This window comes from Diadema antillarum, unplaced genomic scaffold (genome assembly GCF_040938485.1).
Source record: "Diadema antillarum isolate AM-2024a unplaced genomic scaffold, OU_Dant_1.0 seq00000266_RagTag, whole genome shotgun sequence".
Taxonomy (NCBI): domain Eukaryota; kingdom Metazoa; phylum Echinodermata; class Echinoidea; order Diadematoida; family Diadematidae; genus Diadema; species Diadema antillarum.
Window position 1 is genome coordinate 1,703,831 of NW_027271303.1, and position 23,747 is coordinate 1,727,577.

Below are 23,747 nucleotides of genomic sequence, written 5' to 3' on the forward strand. Positions count from 1 at the left end.
CTTGCGGTTTCGTTGCTTTATCCGTGGTGGTGGTACGGTGCACATTCTCTCTCTTGTATTCAATATTCACGCCCAGATTTTGCATGGCATCAAACTGAAGATGGCGCCATTTACTGAACGCAGAACGCATGCACAGCATGCAGAGTCTGATGCAGGATGTATTGTACATTGTACGTGTACAACACCGTTTTTTTCATAGAGATGATAGCGTATAGCACGTGCTGGGCGGGCCGCCGCCGGCGGGCGCTCCGACGGGCTTGAAGAGCAAGCATGGCGGAACACGTGGATTCTAAGGAGAAACCTCCTCGTATCGAGAAGAAAAAGATCGGTTCCCGCATCAAGCAGATGACCAAAGATGCCTTGGCCTCGAATGGGCAGAAAGAGAACATCCTGGAAATCCTTGAATACCTGAAGGTAGAGCAGACTACGATTCCAAATAAACTTTTAGGTCTTACAGATCGCACCTCCGCTCCAGCTCCGCGCTCCCCTCCGTACTGTATAGCGCCGGGCCGGGCCCGGTATGGGAAATGAACTTCATATACAGGAAAAATCCGTTTAAAAATAATTTTTCGACTTTTGCGGCTCTTCTCAGCGGACATGTAACTATAGGAAAAACATAGACAAGATACAGACCGATCTTTCTTTGGTCAAGAGCAATATGAAGAGTGCTTCACCACCTCAGTCTCGGCAAAAAATCTGTCTGGTTCAGTTTTACGAGTCCCAGAGAGCTGGAGTCTCTTCTTGGAGAGTTCGAGAGGGAGCTCGGTGGGGCAATCCTGGGTTTTAGTATTAGAGGAGGCTTAATTATTTTAGGCTACTACGGTAAAACGAGGAGTGTTTGCGTGCATTTTGAATAAAATTTTGCGAGAGCCAAGATTTTAGGGAAATTAAAATGCACGCTTAAGTAAGTTAAGTTCTTGTCAACATCGCCCATGCCATCAATATCATGCATGCATCCATTGCATTGGTGCCTTTGAGCGTAGGGAGGCAACTCGCGAAAATTTAATGCCGCACAAGAGGGTAGAGCCAGAGACCATCAGCTCCAATTCGAGAAGATTTCACATGTGATCCTTGTATTTTGGAGAAGGGATGAAATTTGTGGCATTCCTCATTCCAGTGAAGTGTCTCAAACTAAGCAGTCATGGCTTCATCTTTCATCATTTGACATGAACTGAGCGCGTGCACTGTTTTCGTTGTGCATTTCTCTTGGACTTTGCGGTGATTAGATGCCAACACGTAACTCTTGTTAGTGTTAGGATCGAAATTGTGATTTGTATCACTTGCATTTACTGATCTGAGTGTCGGTGTTGGAGCATCATTTCAGGCAGTTGTGTGGGAGATAACACTAGCACTAGCACTAGTAGTATCAAACATTTAGCACTGAAATAGCACCAAAATTGCATTTGGATTTGGCTGCACACCACAATGCAGTGGGTATCCAGTATGGCATCAGCTTCTTCATGTATGGATGTACAGTATAGTCACACACATGTGGCTGTATTCAGCCACTGGCCACTCAGGGTCTTATGGCTAGATGTGAATTTGGGAATGATGCCCAAAAACATTTTAAGCAGCAAAGTCTACAACAATCTACTATGATTAATGTGAAGCAGGACACTTGCCAAGTGATTTATACCATATATTTTATTATTCAGTCTATCTGTCCATATTTCTGTCTCTCTCTCCCTCTCTGTACTGATGTATGTTCATTTACATTCTTTTTAACCCGTTCCTTCCGCAATTCTCTGAGTGCCTTTAATGCCCCCAAACGAGATTCTTTTCGTCCGTCGACAGAGAGGCACACAGGTTGTTAATCCAGCTGTGTGAAGGCAGTCAAGCATTTCATTGTGTCCCCATTTCTACGGTCAACTACATGTGCCCGTGAACAATGGAAATATCGATCGGGTGCGAGGTATGAATAGAGCGTGCGCTGATGAGCTCTCGCAGAATCTTTTGTTCTACACAAAACCAGGTACCTGAATGAGGTGACTGGGGTCAGCGAACCCGCATTTCTAACGATTCTCAGCCTTGATCATTATGTACATGTTCGTACGAGTTTATACAGAACAAGCAAAAAACTAAATCAGGAAAAGGTACATAATACTGTAAAACCCCCTTTTTTTTTAAACAGCAGGAGAACAAATCCTGATAGAATAAACTCTGATCTTTTTATCAAACCCAGTTTTCTGAGCATTTTAACACAAATAAACATGAATTTAGGCCATTGAAGCAGGCACCCTTGTCTTCATTTTGGGAACCTGGTAAACCAGGTTCCCGTAAGGAACAGGTTAACTAAGTCATGAGAGCATATCTATGTATTTCTATCTGTTCTGGCTTTTTTTTAACCATAGAGCAGATTATTCACTGATAGTAAAGACTTGTAACATTGATTTAATAAGTCCAGACTACATACCCAGTATTTACACCACACAACAAATATGATTTATGAATATCAAACCTTCCATTAATGATAGTATCACACTTTTGCCTCTTATTTTGTGTGTGTTTCAATATAAGTCGGAAGACAAGGATGCAGTGAAAGCTGCCACACAGGCCACCAACAAGATCTTCTCAACCTTGCTCACCCGAGATGCGATGAAGTCATCTTCGTCTTCATCATCCAAGCCCTCACTGGTAGACAAAGACCCTCAGTCCACTCCACTGAGTGATGACGAAAAACACCGCAGTTGGCTGAGAGCCAAGTACAGCGATGCCATCAAATGCCTTTCGCGAGTAGTTGGCGCCGTCCCCGGCTCCCGTATAGCACAGGTGAGTGAAGTACGAACACTATATGGTCAGTTTTACGGTAAAGGGTGTAACTTTCAATTTTTAGCCTTTTGGCCCACCCTGAACACATAGATTTACAGATCTCAAAGATTTTTTCCCATGTGAGTCACCTTATGAGTAGCCACCTTGGGTAGCATAATGGGCAAGTCCAAGATAAGGTCCCCCCAGAAGGCAAAATTTCATCTTTGCTCAATATTGACATGTTCGGTATCATTTTGAAGCTTATGAGTTGAAGTTTTGATTTCCATGGAGGAAAAAATCATATTACGTAAATCTATGCAAATTTCAAGGGCTTCATTTGCATAAATGTGAAACACAGCGTTACGTATGGGACATTTATAAAAATTCATATCAATTCAAAGGAAAGCAAATGATATTTGATAAATATGTGGACAAAAGAAGTTCATCAAATAGTTTAACTTGGTATGAAAATTTAGGGATTATGCAAATGATTATGCAAATTAGCTCGTGTCCTATCATGAGATGTCCCATACGTAACAAATTGAGGTCATTTTTTTAGGTTTTTTCTGAAATTGCTAAGGTTATATTAATGCCCTTTTGGAAAGTTCTAATTTATCATTTAGAGAAATTAACTACCATAGCAAAAAGAAAAAACAGTAAAAGGAATATTTTTTATTAGGCATTGAAATAATGTTATGTATGGGACAAATGCGTTACGTATGGGACATCCTCATACATAATGCATGTGAATGCATGTAGCTGGCTGGGAAGGTCTCTCAGTACACAAATGGTCAATCATCCTGAAGAAAGCATCCCAACATTGTAGCTACTTTTTGAGTTATAGACACTTTAAACAATACATGTACTTGACTGAACAATTTTCAGAAAGGGGGGGGGGGGGAATGGCAAAATACACAATGAAAAATCAGCATTAAAGGGATGGTATAGTTTTTTGTAGAAATGGGGATTCAGTTTTCAACATTTAATGAGATGGTTGGAAACCAATTATATGAATTACTAAAGAGCATACAATCCTAAGACTAGAGGAATTCAAAGTTTAGTGATGGAGATCCAAATTGAAATGGTTGTGATATAAATATTAAAAAAAATATAAAGTAAAATGATTTTTTTTTTTAATTGCAAGTGATACACAAATTGTCCTTATTCAGGTTTCAATAATAGCCACGACAAAATTCATGGGTATACATACTGAGGTGTGACTCGAATCAATGAGACCTGATTGCTAGACAGACATATATCTACTCGATCACTGGGGTTCCATGCAGCAGGTATTGCTTATTTATGAAAATTAATATTTCTTGTGTCAAGTTGTTTTTTTATTGAAACGAAATGGCAAACTGCCCTTCATCAATGGAAGTAAACACTCTAAACTATTCAGTTTTTCAGTAGTAACTATCCTGATAAAAATAGGGCATACATACTCAAGTTGGTCATAAAAATATAGAATATGATTAAATATGATTATGATGGTAAATATTTGGGGAATATTGTTCCCTTGTCAATCAGGATCAGTACTTGAGTAATTTCAACTGATTCCATTTCAATAATTATGCAAAAATTTGTTTATGGGTATTTTGCAAAATTATTTTGCAAAATACCCATAAACATGTCTCTCCACACACTAAACGAATGGGGGACAAAGGGCATGCATACTCAGGTTGGTCATAAAAATATAAAAATATGATTGAATATGATTAGGATGGTGAATATTTGGGGAATATTGTTTCCTTGACAATCTGGATCAGTATTTGAGTAGTTTCAACTGATTTTACTTCAATAATTATGCAAAATACCCATAAACATGGTTCTTCACACACTAAATGAATGGGGGACAAACTGTCCCATACGTAACTGTCCCATACGTAACACGTCATGTCTGTCTTTAATTAGAACCTGTAATTAGAGCTTTTTGCCTAATGACACGAAACTTACCTGTGATAATCTTGAGAGTTGTGACTTTCATCACAGTGAGTTACAAGTAGTAGAATGAAATACTTTCAGAGAGTTTTGAGGTTGAAAAAATTGTTCAAAAAAACAATATTTTTCTGGTCCCATACGTAACGGCACATATTTTCTCTTCTAGAATATAATTGTGAAGGTAATTTTTCTCCATTTTTTGCATGATTATACTTCTCCTAGATATCAACCACCATGATAAAGTTTAATATGATCAAAAGCCATTAACACAATTTTTCAGGTCATAAAAGTCTCTGAATGTCCCATACGTAACGCGCGTGTTATCTTGGACTTGCCCTAATCAGGTCCAGGTATTGATGTGTTTTGTTTTGACAGTCACATAACCTATGTACCCTAAAAATGACTATTTTGTTGCATTGAAATTTATATAACATTTTTGAAATGTTAATAATTTTCTACAGCAACTGCAGAGATCTAATTTTTTATGTTAAAAGCATAGTTGTATGGTCAATTGAAATGACCAAATTAGTTTGGTTTGCATCTGGCCCTTTATTTTAGAATGCTATGACTTCAAATTTGAGGTTTCGGAGGCTTCATTTTCCGTTAACAATTGTTTGCAAACTTTGATGGACAGTAATGATCAGTGGGTGTGTTTTGGTTACTTTCTTTTATGTTGAAAATAGTAAGGTACATCTAAACTTTAGACTTACATCAAAGTTTACTTGATTCTAGGGCTATTTGAAATTTTGTGATAATTTGATTCCATCAAGTGAAATTTCCGTTAGCAGTTTTGAAGCCTCCGAAACAAAGTGTTTAGTCAAATAATATGAATATAGATAAGAGAAGCGACCTAATCTATATGTCAAAATGTAGGATATGGGGCCCTAACCTAATAGACCAAAAATAGTTAAGATCCGCCAAACTCTCTGAAAATAGGAGACAGTACAAATTTTCCGTTAACACGTGAAGCCTCCGAGACGCATTGAAGCCTCCGAAACAGCAAAAACATCTAATTTGACATTTCTGATAAATTCTTTGAGTGTCTGCCCCAAATTATGCCATGAAATCATCAACAGACATGGACAGACAACAAAAATGATAAAAACATTATGATACTGCAATAATTTTTTGAGCCAATACACTTTATAGAGAAAAAGTGGTTTCGGAGGCTTCAAACGGATGTTAACACTGCATTTCTGTGATTTTCTCTGGACAAAATCAAATTAGATTTATTGTTCACCCATCCAATGATTGCTTATGACATATCTAATGATATTTAATCACATTCAGTTTTCTGGCTGCTTTGTTTACTCACCAATATAGATTTACTATACGATTTACCTATTTTTCTTAAACAGTGCAGACGTGTCACACATAACTCACCTTTTCATTCAGCAATAAAGTATGAGCAGATGAGGATGTTGCCCTACAAATATGTTTAAACAGTGTATACCAACCAAAAAAGACACAATTTATCCATCACTTTCTACATAACTTACATGATTTTCATAAAAACATAAGGCATTCCAAATTAATTTTCCAGATGTTTCGGAGGCTTCATTTTATGTTAACAGCATGTAAATGGAATGTTTTGATTACAATTGTGTAATTCTAAGTCTATCAAATAACTGTTTGGACTGAATGAGATGTAATGATTCCTCAAGCAAGGTATAGATAGTTGTTTAAATGTATGAAAAGCATTTATTTTGTAGGTTTCCTTTTGAAACAATGGAACAGGCTAGATATTGTGAGTAATGAAAGTGACTTCCAGCTTGCGTGCATGCCCACATCATGCAACAATAGTGCAACAAAGCAAGTAGTTGTGGATACATCAATGTTCTTAAGTTGGATAACTCATTTTTACTCTTGAGAGAAGTTGAAGTGTTGTGACCATATTTGTATCACTCTTTTGACTGGTTACACTTTGATGATGAAGACCAAACAATTACTTGATTATTTAGTGTTAAATACACTTTTTTTTTTCAAAGAACTGAACACTATTCCTGTCCTGAAGATTCAAGGACTTTAATAGATGGTTATTCAAGAGGGGAGCATACACTTAACTAAGAAATATATTACTTTTGAATTTAAGGTTCTATCTTTTATGCATGATCAAGAGCAAATGGTGGAAAATATTTTTTGGATTTTTACACTTTCGACTCACTATCATCTGAGTGTAATAGTTTCGAAACACAATCTTTTACATGTCCATTTATAACCCATTGACAAATCCATTCCATTGTTACTCACATGGCATTTGTTTTTGCCATACTAAAATCTTGACTTTTTTTAGCTTTCCATTTCTTAACAAGTTCTTTGGCTTTCATTTCCAATACTTATTTGGAGGAAAGTAATTAATCAATAAATTTGTGAGTGGATTTGAAAATAGCTAACGTCTTGCAGATTATCATTTCTGTGGTGTGACTTGGATCACAGGGTACTGTTTTGGAATTTTGACATTTGATTACTTTATTCAGACAGGTTTTCATGTCAGTCTGTATGTCAGATCTAATGCATGCTAGGTGCAACACAATCTTGATACTATACCCTACACTTGTATTTTCCATACTTTATCATGCTGGCATGGACCACTTGACTATTTTTGATTAAACAAAATGTAACTTGTGTTACGAAACATCTCTTTGCATACACGTGTGAGACTCTATGACATGTTTGCGGATATAGTTCTCAGTGCAGTAAATGGACAGTAATGGTTGGGATAGGATTGTTTATAAATGACATATAGACCTCAACTTATAAATAGCCTGTTGTCATGGGGTACATGTACATGTAGTTTACATGGGTGGGTGACTGGAGAAGTTATGTTCATGAAGAACAATATTGAAATGATTGAAATCTTTATAATCTGTTTAGTCCTGGCTTTTCTGGAAAAAGTTACAAGCCCCTAACTATTTTGAAATTCAAAGGGTTAAAACTGTAGTCTGTGGGTTTATATACTATTTAAAACAAACTTGTGGGTTTCTAACAAACTTAGATATTTAAACACATTTGCTGCTTTTTATTTTTTTGCTAAAAAGGTTGTCATTTTTAGAAACAGTAAAAGTTCTGTTAGCAATTTCTCAATGTGTACCTTCAAAAACAGGCCTCCTAGCTGTCACTGAGTCACACAAATTGGAATTTTATAAAATAACTCTAAAAAAAGAGGCCTTTGAAGAATTAGTAAATTAAAAATTAAATTATATGAAACAGAGGTGACTTGTATACCACATAAAAAGAAAGTAAAATTCTAACTATCATATATTATAGGGAACTATACATTTGGTCAACATTTTTTTTAAAATTCAAATTCATACACAGTCATGGGTAGGGTACACTGTATGTACATTTATCTTTTCAACAGGCGATTCAAAAAGATGAATGGGATCTTGACCATTTCAATTTCTATTGAGCTCCATGATGATATCACCAATATATTGATTATTCCAACTCCATTTTGGTGATGACAGTTTGATAATGACCCTTACATGGAATGGCTGATCGGTGTTTAAGATTGCTGTTCTATGACCATGATCACTGCATTTGATAGCTATAGTAGGGGATATCAGGCATGGTCCATATGCAAAAGAATGTTTATAAGCCTTTTTTCCCCTTTCTATATTTTACAATGCTATGTTGTAATCTAACCGTCATGCCATCACATAGTCTATTTTCTATCCCTTTCTCATCAACAGTTGAAATTGATTTCACATAAAAACAATTATGAAGGGTGGTTTATGTCAATATACATCCCACAAACTGCACTTATAAAGCAAGCAAGCATAATCTTTGCATTAAGTCTAGCTACAGTTCTAACTCATTGAAAGTAATTCTTACTGCATTATGATGAAAAGTTTGACAAATGCATACAGCTGTACGTGTGTAGCCTAATCATGTTCTGCATTGCCAAAGTCATGCATATGCAAATACAGTGTATGTATACAACTGAGCATAAAGATTTAAAATATTTTTCTTTGTCTCTTAACATATATGTTGGAAAGTCTTTTTTTCTGCATACAAATAAATACTATTTTACATGTTACAACATTGTTAGTTGTGTATTTGGAAACAATCAGCTGCATTAATGTACTTCATATCACCTTAAAATGGACCATTTTTGCATGTTAACAGTTATGATGAAGCCTCCGAAACATGCATTGCTGCTAACTTCAAGCCGCAAAAAAAAAAAAGATGTTCCTAATCAGTGTACTTTTATTGCTACTGTTGCAGTTCCCTTTAGAATCATATTGCCTCATGTAATGTCATAAATTTGAACTTAGCATTGCTCAAAGTGTACACAGTTTGTTATTCACTTTTGTGGAAGCCAATTTCCTTATAATAATAAGTATGAAGGGTAAACATTATGCACTGCCATAAAATGTACATCTGTATACTGTTATTCACATTTATTGATGCCCTGTCGTTATTCTAGCATGTAGTGATAGTTGCTTACTGTAGTTTTATTATTTTAAGTGAATATTTTAAGTGAATACAAGACTAGAACTTTGTGTTAGCAGTTTTGAAGCCTCCGAAACACACTAGTTTGTTAACTGAAGCCTCCGAAACTCACAAGTCTGAAAATTTCAACTTTGTCAAAAATAATCGAATTTCTTTGGGATTTTGGTTGATAAATGTTTGTTACCAAGAGATAATTTAGGGCTATGTTTAGAGTGGCTCTTGCTTCTAGAACATTCTTTTAACTTAAAAATAGTTTGTCAGGTACCATTTTTACCTTGGAATTTGAAGTTCACATCCAAATAATTGCAAGAGCGAATATCTGTTGGGGGAAAAGTGTTTTGATATTTCAAATACATGTTCACAGCAAATGAAAAGTTGCATTACATCCACCATTTATCTTCATTTGGTTGCTGTGGGTGACCAAAACATTCTTGTTGTTTTTACCTAAATTCATCTAAAATTCCATAATAGTCACTTCATTTTTCATATTTAGCCAAAGAATTAAGCTCTGGAATGACAAAATATTGAAAATATAGACATTCCTATATAAAATAAAGGCAAAGATAAAAATGGAAACACAACTTTAATTTTTGACCCTTGCCACATCAAAGTTACACCCTTTACTGTGAAACTGACCATATTATATCATTGGTTCTTTTGCAAATTACAAATTGGCAAAATAAGCATTTCAACTACTATAGTTGTAGCTCGAGCACTCACACCTTGTGAAGATCATTGATGAATGTGTGAATTAGGAAAATTTGAATGCAGTTACAGAGTACATGATACTAAAAAAAAAAAAGAAGATACTAGTAATCATAAATCTGAGGTGAGTGATATATACATAGAGGTATTGAAGCAACAAATGCTGCTGTTTGATTTGTGAAAGGAAACAATGCTGATGGCAGATTATAGTGGATTTGGATTAGAAGTTTGGTGTGAATTTACAAGTAATTGTGAACAAATTTTTTTTTAAATGTACGAGAAATGCTTGAAATATCGCCTCTGATGAGTGCCTTTATAACTTCATAACTTTGTTTTTTTAATCATAAGCTTACCATACTTCTTTTAAACACAAGTGGTATCATGAAATGTAAATAAGCCTGTATAATCCAGTGGAATTATTAGCTTTTACAGTTTGCAAAGCAATATTAAAAATGATCGGGTTTTTTTTTTTTTTTTTCAAAGTGAATATACTAAAATCAAAGTGTGTGACATAGCATCACATATGAGCCTGAGAGTGTGTTTTCAAACTCTTTCTGTACAAAATTCAAATTAATTTGAATTTAATTTTAAATTTAGATTTAAAGGTTGGGATTGCCTTTCTGTGGTGTGATTTTGTTCTTCCTCATTTTGTTTTCATAGGATCTCGCCCTGAGTACGCTGATGAAATTTGTAGTGCAAGAATCCCATCATCCGTTGAAGGTGGATCCCAACAATGCCTATTCTTTTCCTGCTCACATCATCACTGTAAGTAATATTGTATGCCAAAATGATCTAGCTATACCAAAATGGTATAGCCATATGATGAATTTATGTGTCTGAACGCTGACTCATGAAAGGTCATATGACGAAAAGTCGTAAAAGAAAATGAGGGTCAGGGCGTCCTTTTAAACAAGAACTCGGTAGCAACTCACGTTTCCGTGTGTCTTTGATATGAACGTAGATAAGGACCATAAAACGGTATTACCAGGCGGGGCTTAACATGAGTGTGTGCGAAAGGTGACCTTACCTCTCCATGGATGAGGACCAGGCAGTGGCTAGCGGTGACCATAACAACATGGGCAGTGGAGTAACTGTGCATCTATGCTTTTATTATTTAGTTGAAATATGTGTCAGAACGGTTCATGGGCTGTGCGATGAAAATTTTGTATGAAGTTTCTTTATCAATTTTTTGTTATAAACATTTGCTGTCTGTACAGAGGGCTTATTTAGCTGAACTTTCTCTGATATAGCAACTTCTGTTTTGCAACCCACAAATTGCCACAGCTTCTTGTGTTACAAGTGATCATGGAGTATTTGCTATGCACTCTGTGTGTACTTTGAGTTGTAGTGATAATTGAGAGATTGACAGCAAGGTTTATCCAGCAGGGGAAGGACCCTCTCATGTCCTTCACCCTTCCTATCATCTTGCCAGATAAAATGTGGAGCAGTTTATTGAGAACCTTTGCATCCTCTCCATGATGCAAAGAGGTAAAACTGCTCACAGGTTTGTTTGCTAGTTAACCCGTTCCATACTAAATTCTGAAATCCCCATAGACTTAATACACAGGCCACCAGGTTCCCGTATGGAACGGGTTAACAAAACTCTTTAACATGTATGGACTCTTAAGGTAATGCATATAATTGGCCTTGTGAATCATGTAAGTGCTGATCCTCTAATGACATACAGTGTACATCAATCGTTTGTTCTTTAAAACTTCCAGTTAGCTAATAGTAAATTAGTTGATTATATCAGAAAGACTCTGGATAAGCAAATAAAAACTGAAATATGGGGACTGATGTATGTGAACAATATAACAAGTCATGAATACAACAGAGGCAATAACTGTGCACCAGTTACACAAGTACACACAGTTACACAAGTAAACAAGTGTGTCCAACTCTAATAAAAGTGAGTAAACGTGAACAAGTTATTAAGACAGGTCAAGGGTTCAGCCTCTAAATATTTTTCTCATTAAGCTTGATTCCAGATGAGTCTGTGATCAAGTTGGCCCTTTTGCATAAAACTATGGTAACATTACAATTAATGGTAACTCTACTCTCAATGGTAACCATCAATGATTTCTTAGCTCTGATTGGCCAAAGAATAGTGTTGCTATTTGTTTACCATTACTTGCAGAGTTACCATTAATTGTAAAGTAAGCGTAGTTTTGTGCAAAGGGGCCTTACAGTATATACCCATCCTATGTGCCAAGTTATGGCGTGATGTACCTACACATTTGTATCTCAGTAAGATCTGCCAATCGATTTTGTTCCGCCGGCAGCTTTTGTTACCCCAGTTGCTGTCGCAGAAGGTTGTCATGAGCGAGCTGATTGGCCAGTTCAAGGAGCACATGGCGTACGACGACGTCAGACACCACGCGTTGCAGCACTTGTACCGTCACATCTCCAGAGTGGCCTGGGTGAAACTCAGTCAGGTGAGTGGTCATTTCTGCCCCAAATTGGTAACTATATTCATTTGAGCAGTTTATCAGTTTATGTTCTGCAGAATTTCAGCAGTTGAACTGTCATTGGGTGCGTTTATCAACTCCTTTTCTCGGCAGAAACAGGTTATCCAAACAGCTTTCAAGGAATTTTTACGAGTTGATAAACGCAAAGCTGTTTTGATAGCCCTTTAGGAAAGCCTTTTACGAAAGGGTGCGTTTATCAACTCTCCTTTCTCGGCAGAAACAGGTTATCCAAACAGCTTTCAAGGAATTTTCACGAGTTGATAAACGCAAAGCTGTTTTGAAAGCCCTTTAGGAAAGCCTTTTCGAAAGCCCGAAATTTGTGACGATCCAAACAGGTTTCCTAAACAGGTTATCAGAAACCTGTTTGTAAAAGCCTTTCGAAGTTGATAAACGCAAAGCTGTTTTGAAAGCCCTTTAGGTCGCCCTATACTGCGGTTGCGCAACCATGCGTTTCCAGTTTCTGAAAAGACGCGCGCCACGTAAAGTGCACACGAGTACGTGTACACAGGTGTATACATACAGCTGTGTGTAATGCACGCATATGCTTGGAACAAGGAGATGTTTCTCTCACCAACAAGGTTTGAGAAATAAAGTAACAGTCTCATTCCCTTCGATCCCATGTCTCATGCCGCTACTCAGAAATATTTGAAGTATGTGCTAAACTGGAGCTGCCTCACAGATAGGAAGACAATTGATTCATGTGGCATTGTATCATGACTCCTCACTCTCAAAGGAAGATATGTCTTTATGATGGTAATTGCTTTTCGCCGTCCCTTCTTAGAAAACAAGCGGCACATTAATAGTACAGGCAGTCAGGGCTTTGGAAAGGGCTCTCGAAAGGGCTATGGAAAGGGCTATGGAAAGGGCTATCGAAAGTTGATAAACGCAGCCGACGAAAACAAGCGGCACATTAATAGTACAGGGAGTGGACAGGGCTTTCGAAAGGGCTATGGAAAGGGCTTTCGAAAGGGCTATGGAAAGGGCTATCGAAAGGGCTATCGAAAGGGCTTTCGAAAGTCGTTTAAACTGGGGAAAGTTGATAAACGCAGCCATTGAGTGATCTGACATTCATGTGATCTCTCCTCCCACCACCTTTTTTTTTTCCCCACAGGGATGAGAATATTGAGCCAAAGGAAGCTATTACAAATGCATTTAGTCCCGGGCCAATGCATTATAACCCAGTTGTATTTTATGTAAATGCTTCTATATACTGTACAAATTAAAAGATTGTAATTGTGTTCAGGGCCCCTGATGTGGTAGTTTTGTCAGTTATCCACCAACTGGGTAGATACATAAAAATCAAATCTGTCTTGAAGCTAAGATGAAAGTCAAGACCAATGAGAGTCTTGTCTTCATATTTTTCACTTTTTTTTTGGGGGGGGGGGGGGGTGGAGGCATGGCACTGTGAGAATGGAATCGTGTTCACTCGTTGCTCATCTTCATGTAATAAAATGTTGATCCACTCCAGAGGATGCATCATTCAGGATGTTGCCAGTTTGATAGCAGTTGCTCTTGGAATTTCAGTGTACAATTGTTTGTATGTTGCAAAGCGGTGTCAGCACCAGATGGAGCAAGGATCTTGTGTTATCTCTCCTGCAGGCAGAAATAACTGTCGCATGCAACAACATCGTGCTCCTCCTGAATACTGTCTCCATGCCGACGGATGATGAAAGCATCAACAATTTTCTGGGAGTCGCACCAGATCCAGAAGACCATGTGAAGATAACAAGTGTGAAGGTGAGACACACATTAAAAAAAAAAAAATTAATTTTATGTACTATGTAGCTCCCTGAATTGAAAGATGCTTTGTAATTGAAGACTTGGTATCACTGTTTACTGCTTTTTGTAACTACTTTACATCTGATCTATTTCTAACAGATTTTCATGTGTTTGGTGATAAATTGTATTGGGAACATAAGGGAATAATCTCATGTTCAAAGTACTGTGAGTATAAAATAGGGTAATCTTTTTAATATTGTTGAACATTTTGGGAAAGATACCTTGCAGTGTGTTGAGAAAGATTGACATTTCATGAAAGATCAAATGCTCAAGAAACTTCAGTGCTGATGTAGGGTACAGATGCCCATATGGAAATATAATAATACTGTATGGGAGAATTACCTTGAAACTAGAATAAGTTATTTTGTATATCTTTAAAATAATTTGAAACTCAGTTGGTAGTAATGAATTGATAATGTGAAATATTTTTTACATCAGAATCTGATACCCAAAATATGGGTTGTTGAGTATATTACATGTAAACTTTCAAACTTTCAAAACTTTCAATTGTATAAAGAGTATACAGTTATTGATGGTGAAAGACTTAAACATTCTGAAATTACATGCCATTTTGTGGAAATCAAATGAAAAGAACACATACCAACAACAGTAGCGGATATAATAATAAATTTTATTGTGTCTCCACGCACTCTATTTCAAAGTGATTGTTGTTGCTATTATTATTATTATTTTATAGTAATTATAATTGTTATTATTATAATTATTGTATTATTATTATTATTATTACCTCTGCCAAGGGGGGAGGTTATGTTTCCGTTACCGTTTGTTTGTTAGTTAGTTCGTTCGTTCGTTCGTTTGTCCGTGTGCAAAATAACTCAACAAGTAGTGAACGGATTGGGATGAAACTTGCAGGAAGGGTTGAGAATGACACAAGTAACAAACGATTAACTTTTGGTAGTAATCCAATCATTTTGGGGGAATTTATGAAGGATTTTTGATATTTTGGCAGGTACGGTCAATGAACTTGGGAGTTCAGGCTGCGCGTATTTGAAGTGCGTGCTCTAGTTTCTGCTAGGGCGAGGCGTGCGCTGTGCAGCTGAGGGTTTATGACGTAACAAAGACTTCTATATTGGGAAATTGGGGGCTTTCAGCACACAATGCAGTACGTATGGGTGGAAATCACTGATCTCTGTGGCAGAACAAGATCAGTGCGGGTGGAAATGGGCTGCATGCTTGGCGGAGGTCTGCGCTCTCAGAGTGCTTCTCTAGTTATTATTTATTTTTTTTTTTTCATTCTTCCTCTATAACCCACCATCAGGAACACCAGCGTGTCTTCACAAACACCTGGATAGCTTTCCTGCGACTGCCACTCCCAACGTCCGTCTACAAGCAGATCCTAGTCAACATCCACGAGAATGTCATGCCCCACATGACCAGTCCTCTCCTGCTCACCGACTTCCTCACGGCTTCCTACGACATAGGTCAGTGTTGATGGACAGAGAGTGATGTTTGTTCGTACAGTGCACTCCCGTTAATAACGACCACGGTTATAGTGAAACTCCGCTTACAACGAAGTAACAATTCAGGCTGCAGTCATTATCTGCTCTTTGTATTTTTATTGATTATTTGTTTGGTTATAGTGAAATTTTGATATAACGAAAGAAAGCTGCCGGTCCCAAGGACTTTGTTATAACGGGAGTCCACTGTGTTCTGTTTTTCCAGGGACTCTCTTTATACAGGGCTCAACATTAGCTGTGACTCGGTAGCCCGCGTCCAGTAAAAATCGTTGTTAGGCCACCAAATTTCCAAACCGGCTCTTTTTTGGTGGCCCAATCAGGCACTAAAGATTCATGATAAATTGTTATGTTTCTGTTTATTTCGGGCCACCAAAATTTCAGATTTGAAGATTTTAGTGGTGGCCAACAGAGAAGACAAAATTAGCGTTGAGCCCTGCTTTGTGGCAGTCTCGCAGAAAATGTTACAACTGTTCTCCCTCTAAATGTGTTTTCACTATCAATACCTTTAATTGTCATCAAATTATCAGTTTATCTTATCAACTCTTGAGTATATCTCATCGTTCCTCACTCCTGGGTTAAAGAATTTCCATGGTGCTGTAGCAATACATTTTGGGACCTCTCAATCATAACACTAAACAGAGGAATTTTTGAGTTATTTGGCGATAGAAAGAAAAAAAGAGACAAAAAAAAGAACAACAAATTAAAGCCAATTCATTGATTCGATTGGGAAAAAAGTCAAATTTGTATATTACTGTATGTTGTCATTCTCATTCATATTTTATACAGTGTGCTTAGTTGTGCAAAATTGCCCCATTGGGAGTAACTAAAGAATAGAAGAGAAACTTCCACTTTGGTGTCGAATTAGAAAGAAACGATCAAGTAGCCATAGTTTTCTTTACACATGTTCTTTCTTTTTAAGTATTCATCTGATATTTCTCATTTGCTTCAGTAATATTTTCAATCTTAAGTCCACGTTTTCTCCTCCCTGTTAATTTGAATATTATAGACTGTCTGTTTCCTTGTTTCACTTTAATTTCCAGCAATGGAAACACTGAAAGAAAATTGCTCAGATTAATTTTCTGAATTTATTTGATAGAGAAATAGTGATTTGTAAATGATGATTCTAAGTAGCTTTTCTTGCTCTCTGTTTTGTTACAGGTGGTGCCATCAGTCTGCTGGCTCTCAATGGCATCTTCATTCTGGTCAATGAATACAACCTGTAAGTAGGTACTGGCATGAAGATTACTTTGCATTGTGCGTGTCAGATAGGAGGACGACATACTAGGGACTTCCCTAAATTAGTGAAACTACCCTTTCCTTTTGTGTTATGAAGCCTTAATACAGTTTGAAGGAGATGCATGTGTGCCTCTATATGTAAACCCCCCCCCCCCCCCCCACACACACACATACATAAACAAATGATTTGTACAGTGGAACCTTCTTATTCAGATTCTCAGTCAGATATAGCAAGATGCCTGATAAAAACAGTAATTTGCAGGTTTACATTCTTCTAAAATATTCTTTTGTTTTTATCCCTGATATGACAGGATACCCAATATAATGAGAAAATTTTAATGGTTCCAGGTGGCTTGTATGACAAGGCTCCTCTGTATCCGGAAATTTTGCCCTTTTCACAGTTGTGTGAAAGGAAGATTTTATATGACATTTGCTAAAAAGTAGCCGTAAAACTGAGACTTTTTGTTCAGATAATTTTATCCGATTTGCCTTCAGTGGAAAATGTACTTAGGAAAGAAAAATTACATAAATTTATTCTTTTTTTTTTAATACAACCATTATACCATCCAAGTGAGGGTTGTGTCCCTAAAATCATAGATTACAACTTGACATAATTATGTTTCATTCATACAGAGAGTATCCAGAGTTCTTCAGCAAGTTCTACGCCTTGTTTGAACCGTCCGTCTTCCACGTCAAGTACAAAGCTCGGTTCTTCCACCTTGCAGACCTGTTCTTGTCCTCAACGTAAGCAAGAAACACATACCTCTACTTCCACAGTTAGATTTGTGACAAGTCATCTTTTATTACAATGTATTACCCCGTTTACAGTGCAGGGCTGGGCTGAGCCCGGGCCGAGCCCGGCCTCAATTGCGGTACTCGGCCCTGCAATTTTGTCCGTTCACAGTGGAGGGTTCAGCCCGGGCTTTTGATTCAAACCTTTCAATATTTTGTCATAGTGGCGCTCTGCTTGTAAACATACGACTATTATTAAGAGCGCGCCGGTCGCAATTTGGTACCGCATTTGGCCCAGTTTGCGTTTACAGTGAGAAAAGGTCGGGCTCAGACGCGGCTGAGCCGTGGCCGAGACTGCCTCCAGAGCTTGGCTAAATGCGCGGCCGATTTTGGTACCGCATTTGGCCTTTTGCGTGTTTACAGTAGAATGAAAGCCAGGCGCGGCCGCGGCCGAGCCCGGCCTTTTCACTCACTGTAAACGGGGTCTTGGATGCAGAAACTCGGGTATTGAGATTATGGTGTTGAGATTTCCTTTACTGTAAAACACGATATTTTCTTGGCATGAAATTTTTGCGAATGGGAGCCGACGGCCTTATTCGCAGCATGAAATTTTCGTGAGTTGCCTCTAACATTCAATGTATGTAGTGTAGTCAAGATCTTTAGCGTGCATTGTAATTTCGCAAAATTCAGTTCTTGCGAAATTTGTGAAATTAAAATGCACGCGAACATTCCTCATTTTACAGTAATTACGTGGTGTTTAATTGGTGAAATGTACCGGTAGTTGTGAAGGAAAGGGTTTCCCTTTACAGGCATTGAATTAGGAGTTATTAATTTCCTGTAAGACTTAGTTAGTGGGGCATACAAAATCATAACTGAACACATTGACCCATTATTGTGTACTGGAAAATTTTATGCAGTAATTTTCACAATACTTTCCCTGCAGCAAGGCTTATTCTCATTTAAGCCCTTAGTAGTTGTAATTTGGATGTTATGATTAAACACAGAGGGGAATAGATTTTAAGTAGAAGAGTATGTTACATTGGCATAAATATTAACTCCTCCAGTGAAAATTCATATGACAAATTGGCTTACATGTTAAATTAGTGAGGATAGAAGAATAGAAACCCTCTTGAACATCATATTCTTTCTCATGCAATTATAATGAGAGTAATGGCAAGTGTTCTCATTGCCAAAAGTAGGCCAAAACTTGCATAGCTCTTTGTGCATACTCTTTGATTGGTCTTACTTGGTTTTGTGCATGAATGCTTAACTATTTGCAAACAGGAAAAGGAGGAAAATATATTTTGGCTGAGAGTAATGTGGCTGGTTAAAGACTGAATCAGATTTGGAGGACACTGGCGATCGTGTTGATGAGAAAGCAAGATCCAACACATAAATAATGAGACAGAATTGGTGTCTTTGTTCCCCTTGGAACTTGCAAGAGAAACTTATTGGAAGAGAGTTCATATTAGACCCATATGTCTCACGGACTATAGACTTGGGTTACAGATGCTCTCTGACATATGTCATTACCAAACATATACAAACACACACTAACATTTTGAGTGCACAATCCTTTGAGTTCATGAAGTCATTTCATAAACTCATTGGAATGTGCACTAGTAAACGTTGCAAGGTGGTAGCCAAATAGATTGTATGTGTATATTTGATTATTTACCATGTATGTATAGACAGATATAATATGTATGTTTGTTTTCTTCAGGCACTTACCAGCATATGTGGTGGCTGCCTTTGCCAAGCGGCTGTCCCGCCTGTCCCTGACGGCGCCCCCACAGGCCCTGCTGATGATCGTTCCGTTTGTGTGCAACCTCCTGATGAGGCACCCGAGCTGCAAAGTGTTGATTCACAGGCCGGACGGACCAAGGGGTAAGCAAGTCATCCAAATGTGTGTGTGTGTGTGTGTGTGTGTGTGTGTTTGTGTGTGAGTGTGTGTGCTTTAGAGCAGATACACATAGCAGGTATCTATGATACTGAGCCTTACTGATTATTATGGTTTAAAAAGTAATACTTCATTTACCTGCTTATTATTATTATCAGTGAAATCATGCAGCACTCCTTTTGATAACAAAATAATCCCCCCCCAAAAAAAAAAAAAAAGAAAAAAAAAAAAGAAAAGAAAAAGTTTAGTGGTCTGGATTCAGAGGAGAGTAATTCTGATGAAAAAAAGAATATGGATTCACATTTGTTGATTGTATTTTTTGACATGAGAAGTTGTTTTGTATATTTGGGTTGCACATTTATGAATTCAAGTGGAAGCTGTATCAATGAATGAAATGGAAAGACTTGTGTGTTTAAGTCTAAAACAGCACAGAAAAGGGGAGTGTATTAATGCAATCAGTATTGGTGACATCTACTGACATTGTCAAGTCTAACAGAATGACTTTAATTCAGTTCAAATCAAATTATATTTTCAGTTTCACATTTTTTTTCCAGGTAAAATTACAAATGACTTCATGGTCTATTTGACCATTTTCTCAGTTGAAAACTCCATGTATACCTTCCACTTCATCTTATTTATTGTCCTGTCACTTCCTTTCCCCACCTCCCACAGAGGTTTCTGGTGACCCCTACAGGATGGAGGAACCAGACCCGGCTAAGAGCCGCGCCCTGGAGAGCTCCCTGTGGGAGCTGCAGACATTGAGGTCCCACTACCACCCGGGTGTGTCAAACAGCGCGGCCAGCCTCGAGAGACCCCTCCCTAAGATGGAGTGGGACATGGCGGAATATCTGGAGCTCACCGTTCAAGAGGCAAGACCTTGTGTTCTCTCCTCTGCTGATTACTTGTGTCTGTATTCTGTATGTGTGTATTTGTGTGTGTGTTGTGTATGTGTTTCACTCAGAAAGACATGTCCATCTGTCTGTCTCTCTGTTTCAGGATGTGTCTCTGTCTGTCCATTTAAATCCTTGAAAGTTTGTTTTAGTTACAGACATACTACTGTAGTACTTGTAATTAGCAATGTTTAGGAAAGTAATGGCAGCAAATGTTACTTTTTTTGAAAGGTCAAAGGTCACAGGCAGAGGTCAGTGAACTTAAGGGCCCAATGTTAAGTTTTTAGGGCGCGATTCGTTTATGGCTTGTAACTTTTGATGTATCCGTCTGTTTGTGACCAAACTTAGATGGTAGATGTCCCTTTGGAAGTTGAAGGTTACCACAAGGTCAAAGGTCACAGACAGGGGTCAACAAACTTTTAGGGCCCAATGTTAAGTTTATATGGCGCGTTTTGATTATGACTCATAACTTTTGATCCCTTTGTCTGTTTGTGACCAAACTTGGATGGCAGATGTCCCTTGAGGAGGTGAAGGTCATCACAAGGTCAAAGGTCACGTACAGGGGTCAACAAACTTGTAGGGCCCAATGTTAAGTTTATATGGCGCGTTTCGATTGTGGCTCGTAGCTTTTGATCCCTATGTCCGTTTGTGACCAGACTTGGACGGTAGATGTCCCTTGGGGAATTAAAGGTCATCACAAGGTCAAAGGTCACAGAAAGGGGTCAGCAAATTTTTAGGGCCCATTAAGTTTTTATGGCACGTTTCGACTATGGCTCATAACTTTTGATCCCTTTGTCTGTTTGTGACCAAACTTGGATGGTAAATGTCCCTTGGGGAGTTGAAGGTCACCACAAGGTCAAACTTCATAGGCAGGTCAATGAACTTCTGCGAGCTAGAAAAATATTAATTTCTTGTACACGAATGGTCGAGACACTATTTGGCACTTGCCTTGTTCCATGTTATACTGGTCCATTCCTGAAGAAGTTACTGGTCCGACAGTGATTCTTACTGGTCAGGGACCCCTCAGACCAGTGCCAGTGTGCAGCATTGGTTATCCCCGCAAACTGTGTCAGTGAACGATCTACACTGTATATTTCAGTACAGTTGAAGAGGCTCTAAAGGTGTTTGCAAAAGGGGGAAAATGCACAGTGGTCCTGGTGGGGTGGCAAGTTCCAGCGGACTCGAGATGTGATTGGTATCTCTGAGCTCCTCCTGTAAACTTGCTAGAGAGAATGGAGAGTTTGTTTGAGGCTCAAGTTTCCTTATACCTGTGTACTTGGGTCATAGATACTCTCCGACATCATCATTCCCTTGTATTAATTAGTAAGGTGTTTCATTTCTTCCAGCCGTAAAGTATAAGAGCAGATGTTAGGGCACTTTAACCCACTGAGGACGAGTCCCGAGTATACTCGGGCAGGGGTCTATGGGAAATGCACGTTGTAGCAAAGTCAGTACATCCTCAACGGGTTAAGTTGCAGTGTATGAGCAGAAAAATGATAGGTGTACATCTGTAGTTTAGATTTTATTTTGTTTAATACTGTTTTTTCATATGATAGATATATTGGTAGGTTTTATCAGTCTGTGCTATTCATCATACAACTCTCCTTACTCTTCATTAAAATGTATTGTATGATGCAGTAAAGCTGTGTACAGCCACATATTCAACAGTTGTGTTGGGCAGTTGCATAGCAGTTGCTTGTCAAGCATGGTGTTGTATACCATAGGTGCCCATGACCTCTACTCGTGCTAAGGAGCATCACAATACAAGAGCATTCTTTAAAAGCTTCATTTCAGTTGTAGGAATGTTTGTGACTGCCACGACCATGCCAGGATTGCAATGATGTATTTGTTTGTGTTTAGCTTTTTTTTGCTCATTAGTATTTTGCTGTGTGTCTTTTTGTAGATGGTTGCCAAGGAAACCAAGAAAAAGATGAAAACGATGCCGTTGGAGTTTGAACCGCCGCGAGGTCTTCTCGGAGGAGGACAGGACTTGTTTGATGGTAGATTCTGGGAATTCTAATGAACACTTGAGCAGGACTCAATTTGTTGTTTTTTTACCGTCTTTTCCCATGGAGAATCTTCAGTGAGAAAGTGTGTACTACTTTCCAACGAACTCTTGTCATGTGAGGCGTTGAAAGGTACAACATCTGTCATCCCTCATCATCTTGATTACCGTGACCTTTGTGCCATGGTCTGTCCACACCTCTGCGCCGAGTTTAATCTCCTTTTTTCGGAGGCCATTTCATGTGCTGGACCTTTGCTAGGAAAAGCAAAGCCCTGCAGATAGCATTGTGTTGATTGAGTTACATGTATCTAGCAGCACCATGTGATTCTCACAAAATGTCTACACATATCCATGGTATTAAACTTAAAATCTTTTTAAAAAATGCTTCTTGATATGTATGCATGCATGTGGCAGATGAGATGGTGATCCTCCACTCCCCATACTTTCTAACCTGTTAAGTGTAAACTTGTGAATTCCTGTCACAATCCGTGGGAATATCCTGTGAATGTATGTACATTCTTAATATGATACATTATTTCTATTTATAGATAGATATGAGATTCACAAACTGTGAGATAATTGCTTCATAAGATGACCTTTAGAGCCAGAATTATACAAATGATAGTCTTTAAGCATTCCATTATTATAAATGGTGGGACCCACAATCTTCAAGATTCACTTTTAAGTGGACCCCCCCCCCCCCCCCCATCTTTAAATCCCAAACTTATTTAACACTCAGGTATTTCACTTCTTTGTTGTGAAAAGTATGGGCACTACCATGTACCCTGCATTTGGATTACACATATTTATGTTGACATCTCTTTCCTTTCATTCGCATAGTACCTACTACAGTTGAGCCTCTCTTATCCGGCCTCCCTTTATCCGGATCTCTCTATTATACGGACGCAATCTCGCCGTGATTTTTTAAAAAATAATTACGGGAGGAAAGGGGGATTCCCAACTCCTTGAGAAGTCCTACACAAACACACATGAATTACATATTACTTCCAACATGATTAACATACATTACATCAAATTACCTTCCAAATTGCTTACCTTCAGACATTTTAACATCCCCAAACATCCCCAAATCATCGCAAGAACATGGACAGATTATGCGCTCGAGTCCTCACATATTGCTTTGCCACATATACATGTAGGTCCATATATACACAGCCGTCGATATGACTAGATAGACATGCATTGTTTCGAGTCATTGGCTGAGCAACGAATGATATTGAACACTCAAAAATTGTTCACACACAGTACACACAGAAATAGAGAGAGGGAGACCATCTAACAATGGCGACCTACAGTCGACTTTGCCGAGCCGTGATGATCGAATTTTGAAGCGTATAGTTTTGTCGACTCGTACTGTTTATTTTCAAGATCTACTTGATACATTTCTTAATA

General features: G+C 38.1%; 1 protein-coding gene across 1 annotated transcript; it reads left to right on the plus strand.

Annotated features, from left to right (window-relative positions):
- Nucleotides 1-270: 270 nt before the first annotated feature.
- On the plus strand, nt 271-22,349 carry LOC139729880 (nucleolar complex protein 4 homolog). Its single transcript, XM_071640804.1, has 11 exons — nt 271-414; nt 2,518-2,769; nt 10,507-10,611; nt 12,129-12,281; nt 13,914-14,051; nt 15,373-15,535; nt 16,730-16,790; nt 17,441-17,551; nt 19,263-19,426; nt 20,112-20,308; nt 22,233-22,349. The coding sequence occupies exons 1-11, from the start codon at nt 271-273 to the stop codon at nt 22,347-22,349; spliced, it is 1,605 nt and encodes a 534-aa protein (XP_071496905.1).
- The last annotated feature ends 1,398 nt before the right edge of the window (nt 22,350-23,747 follow it).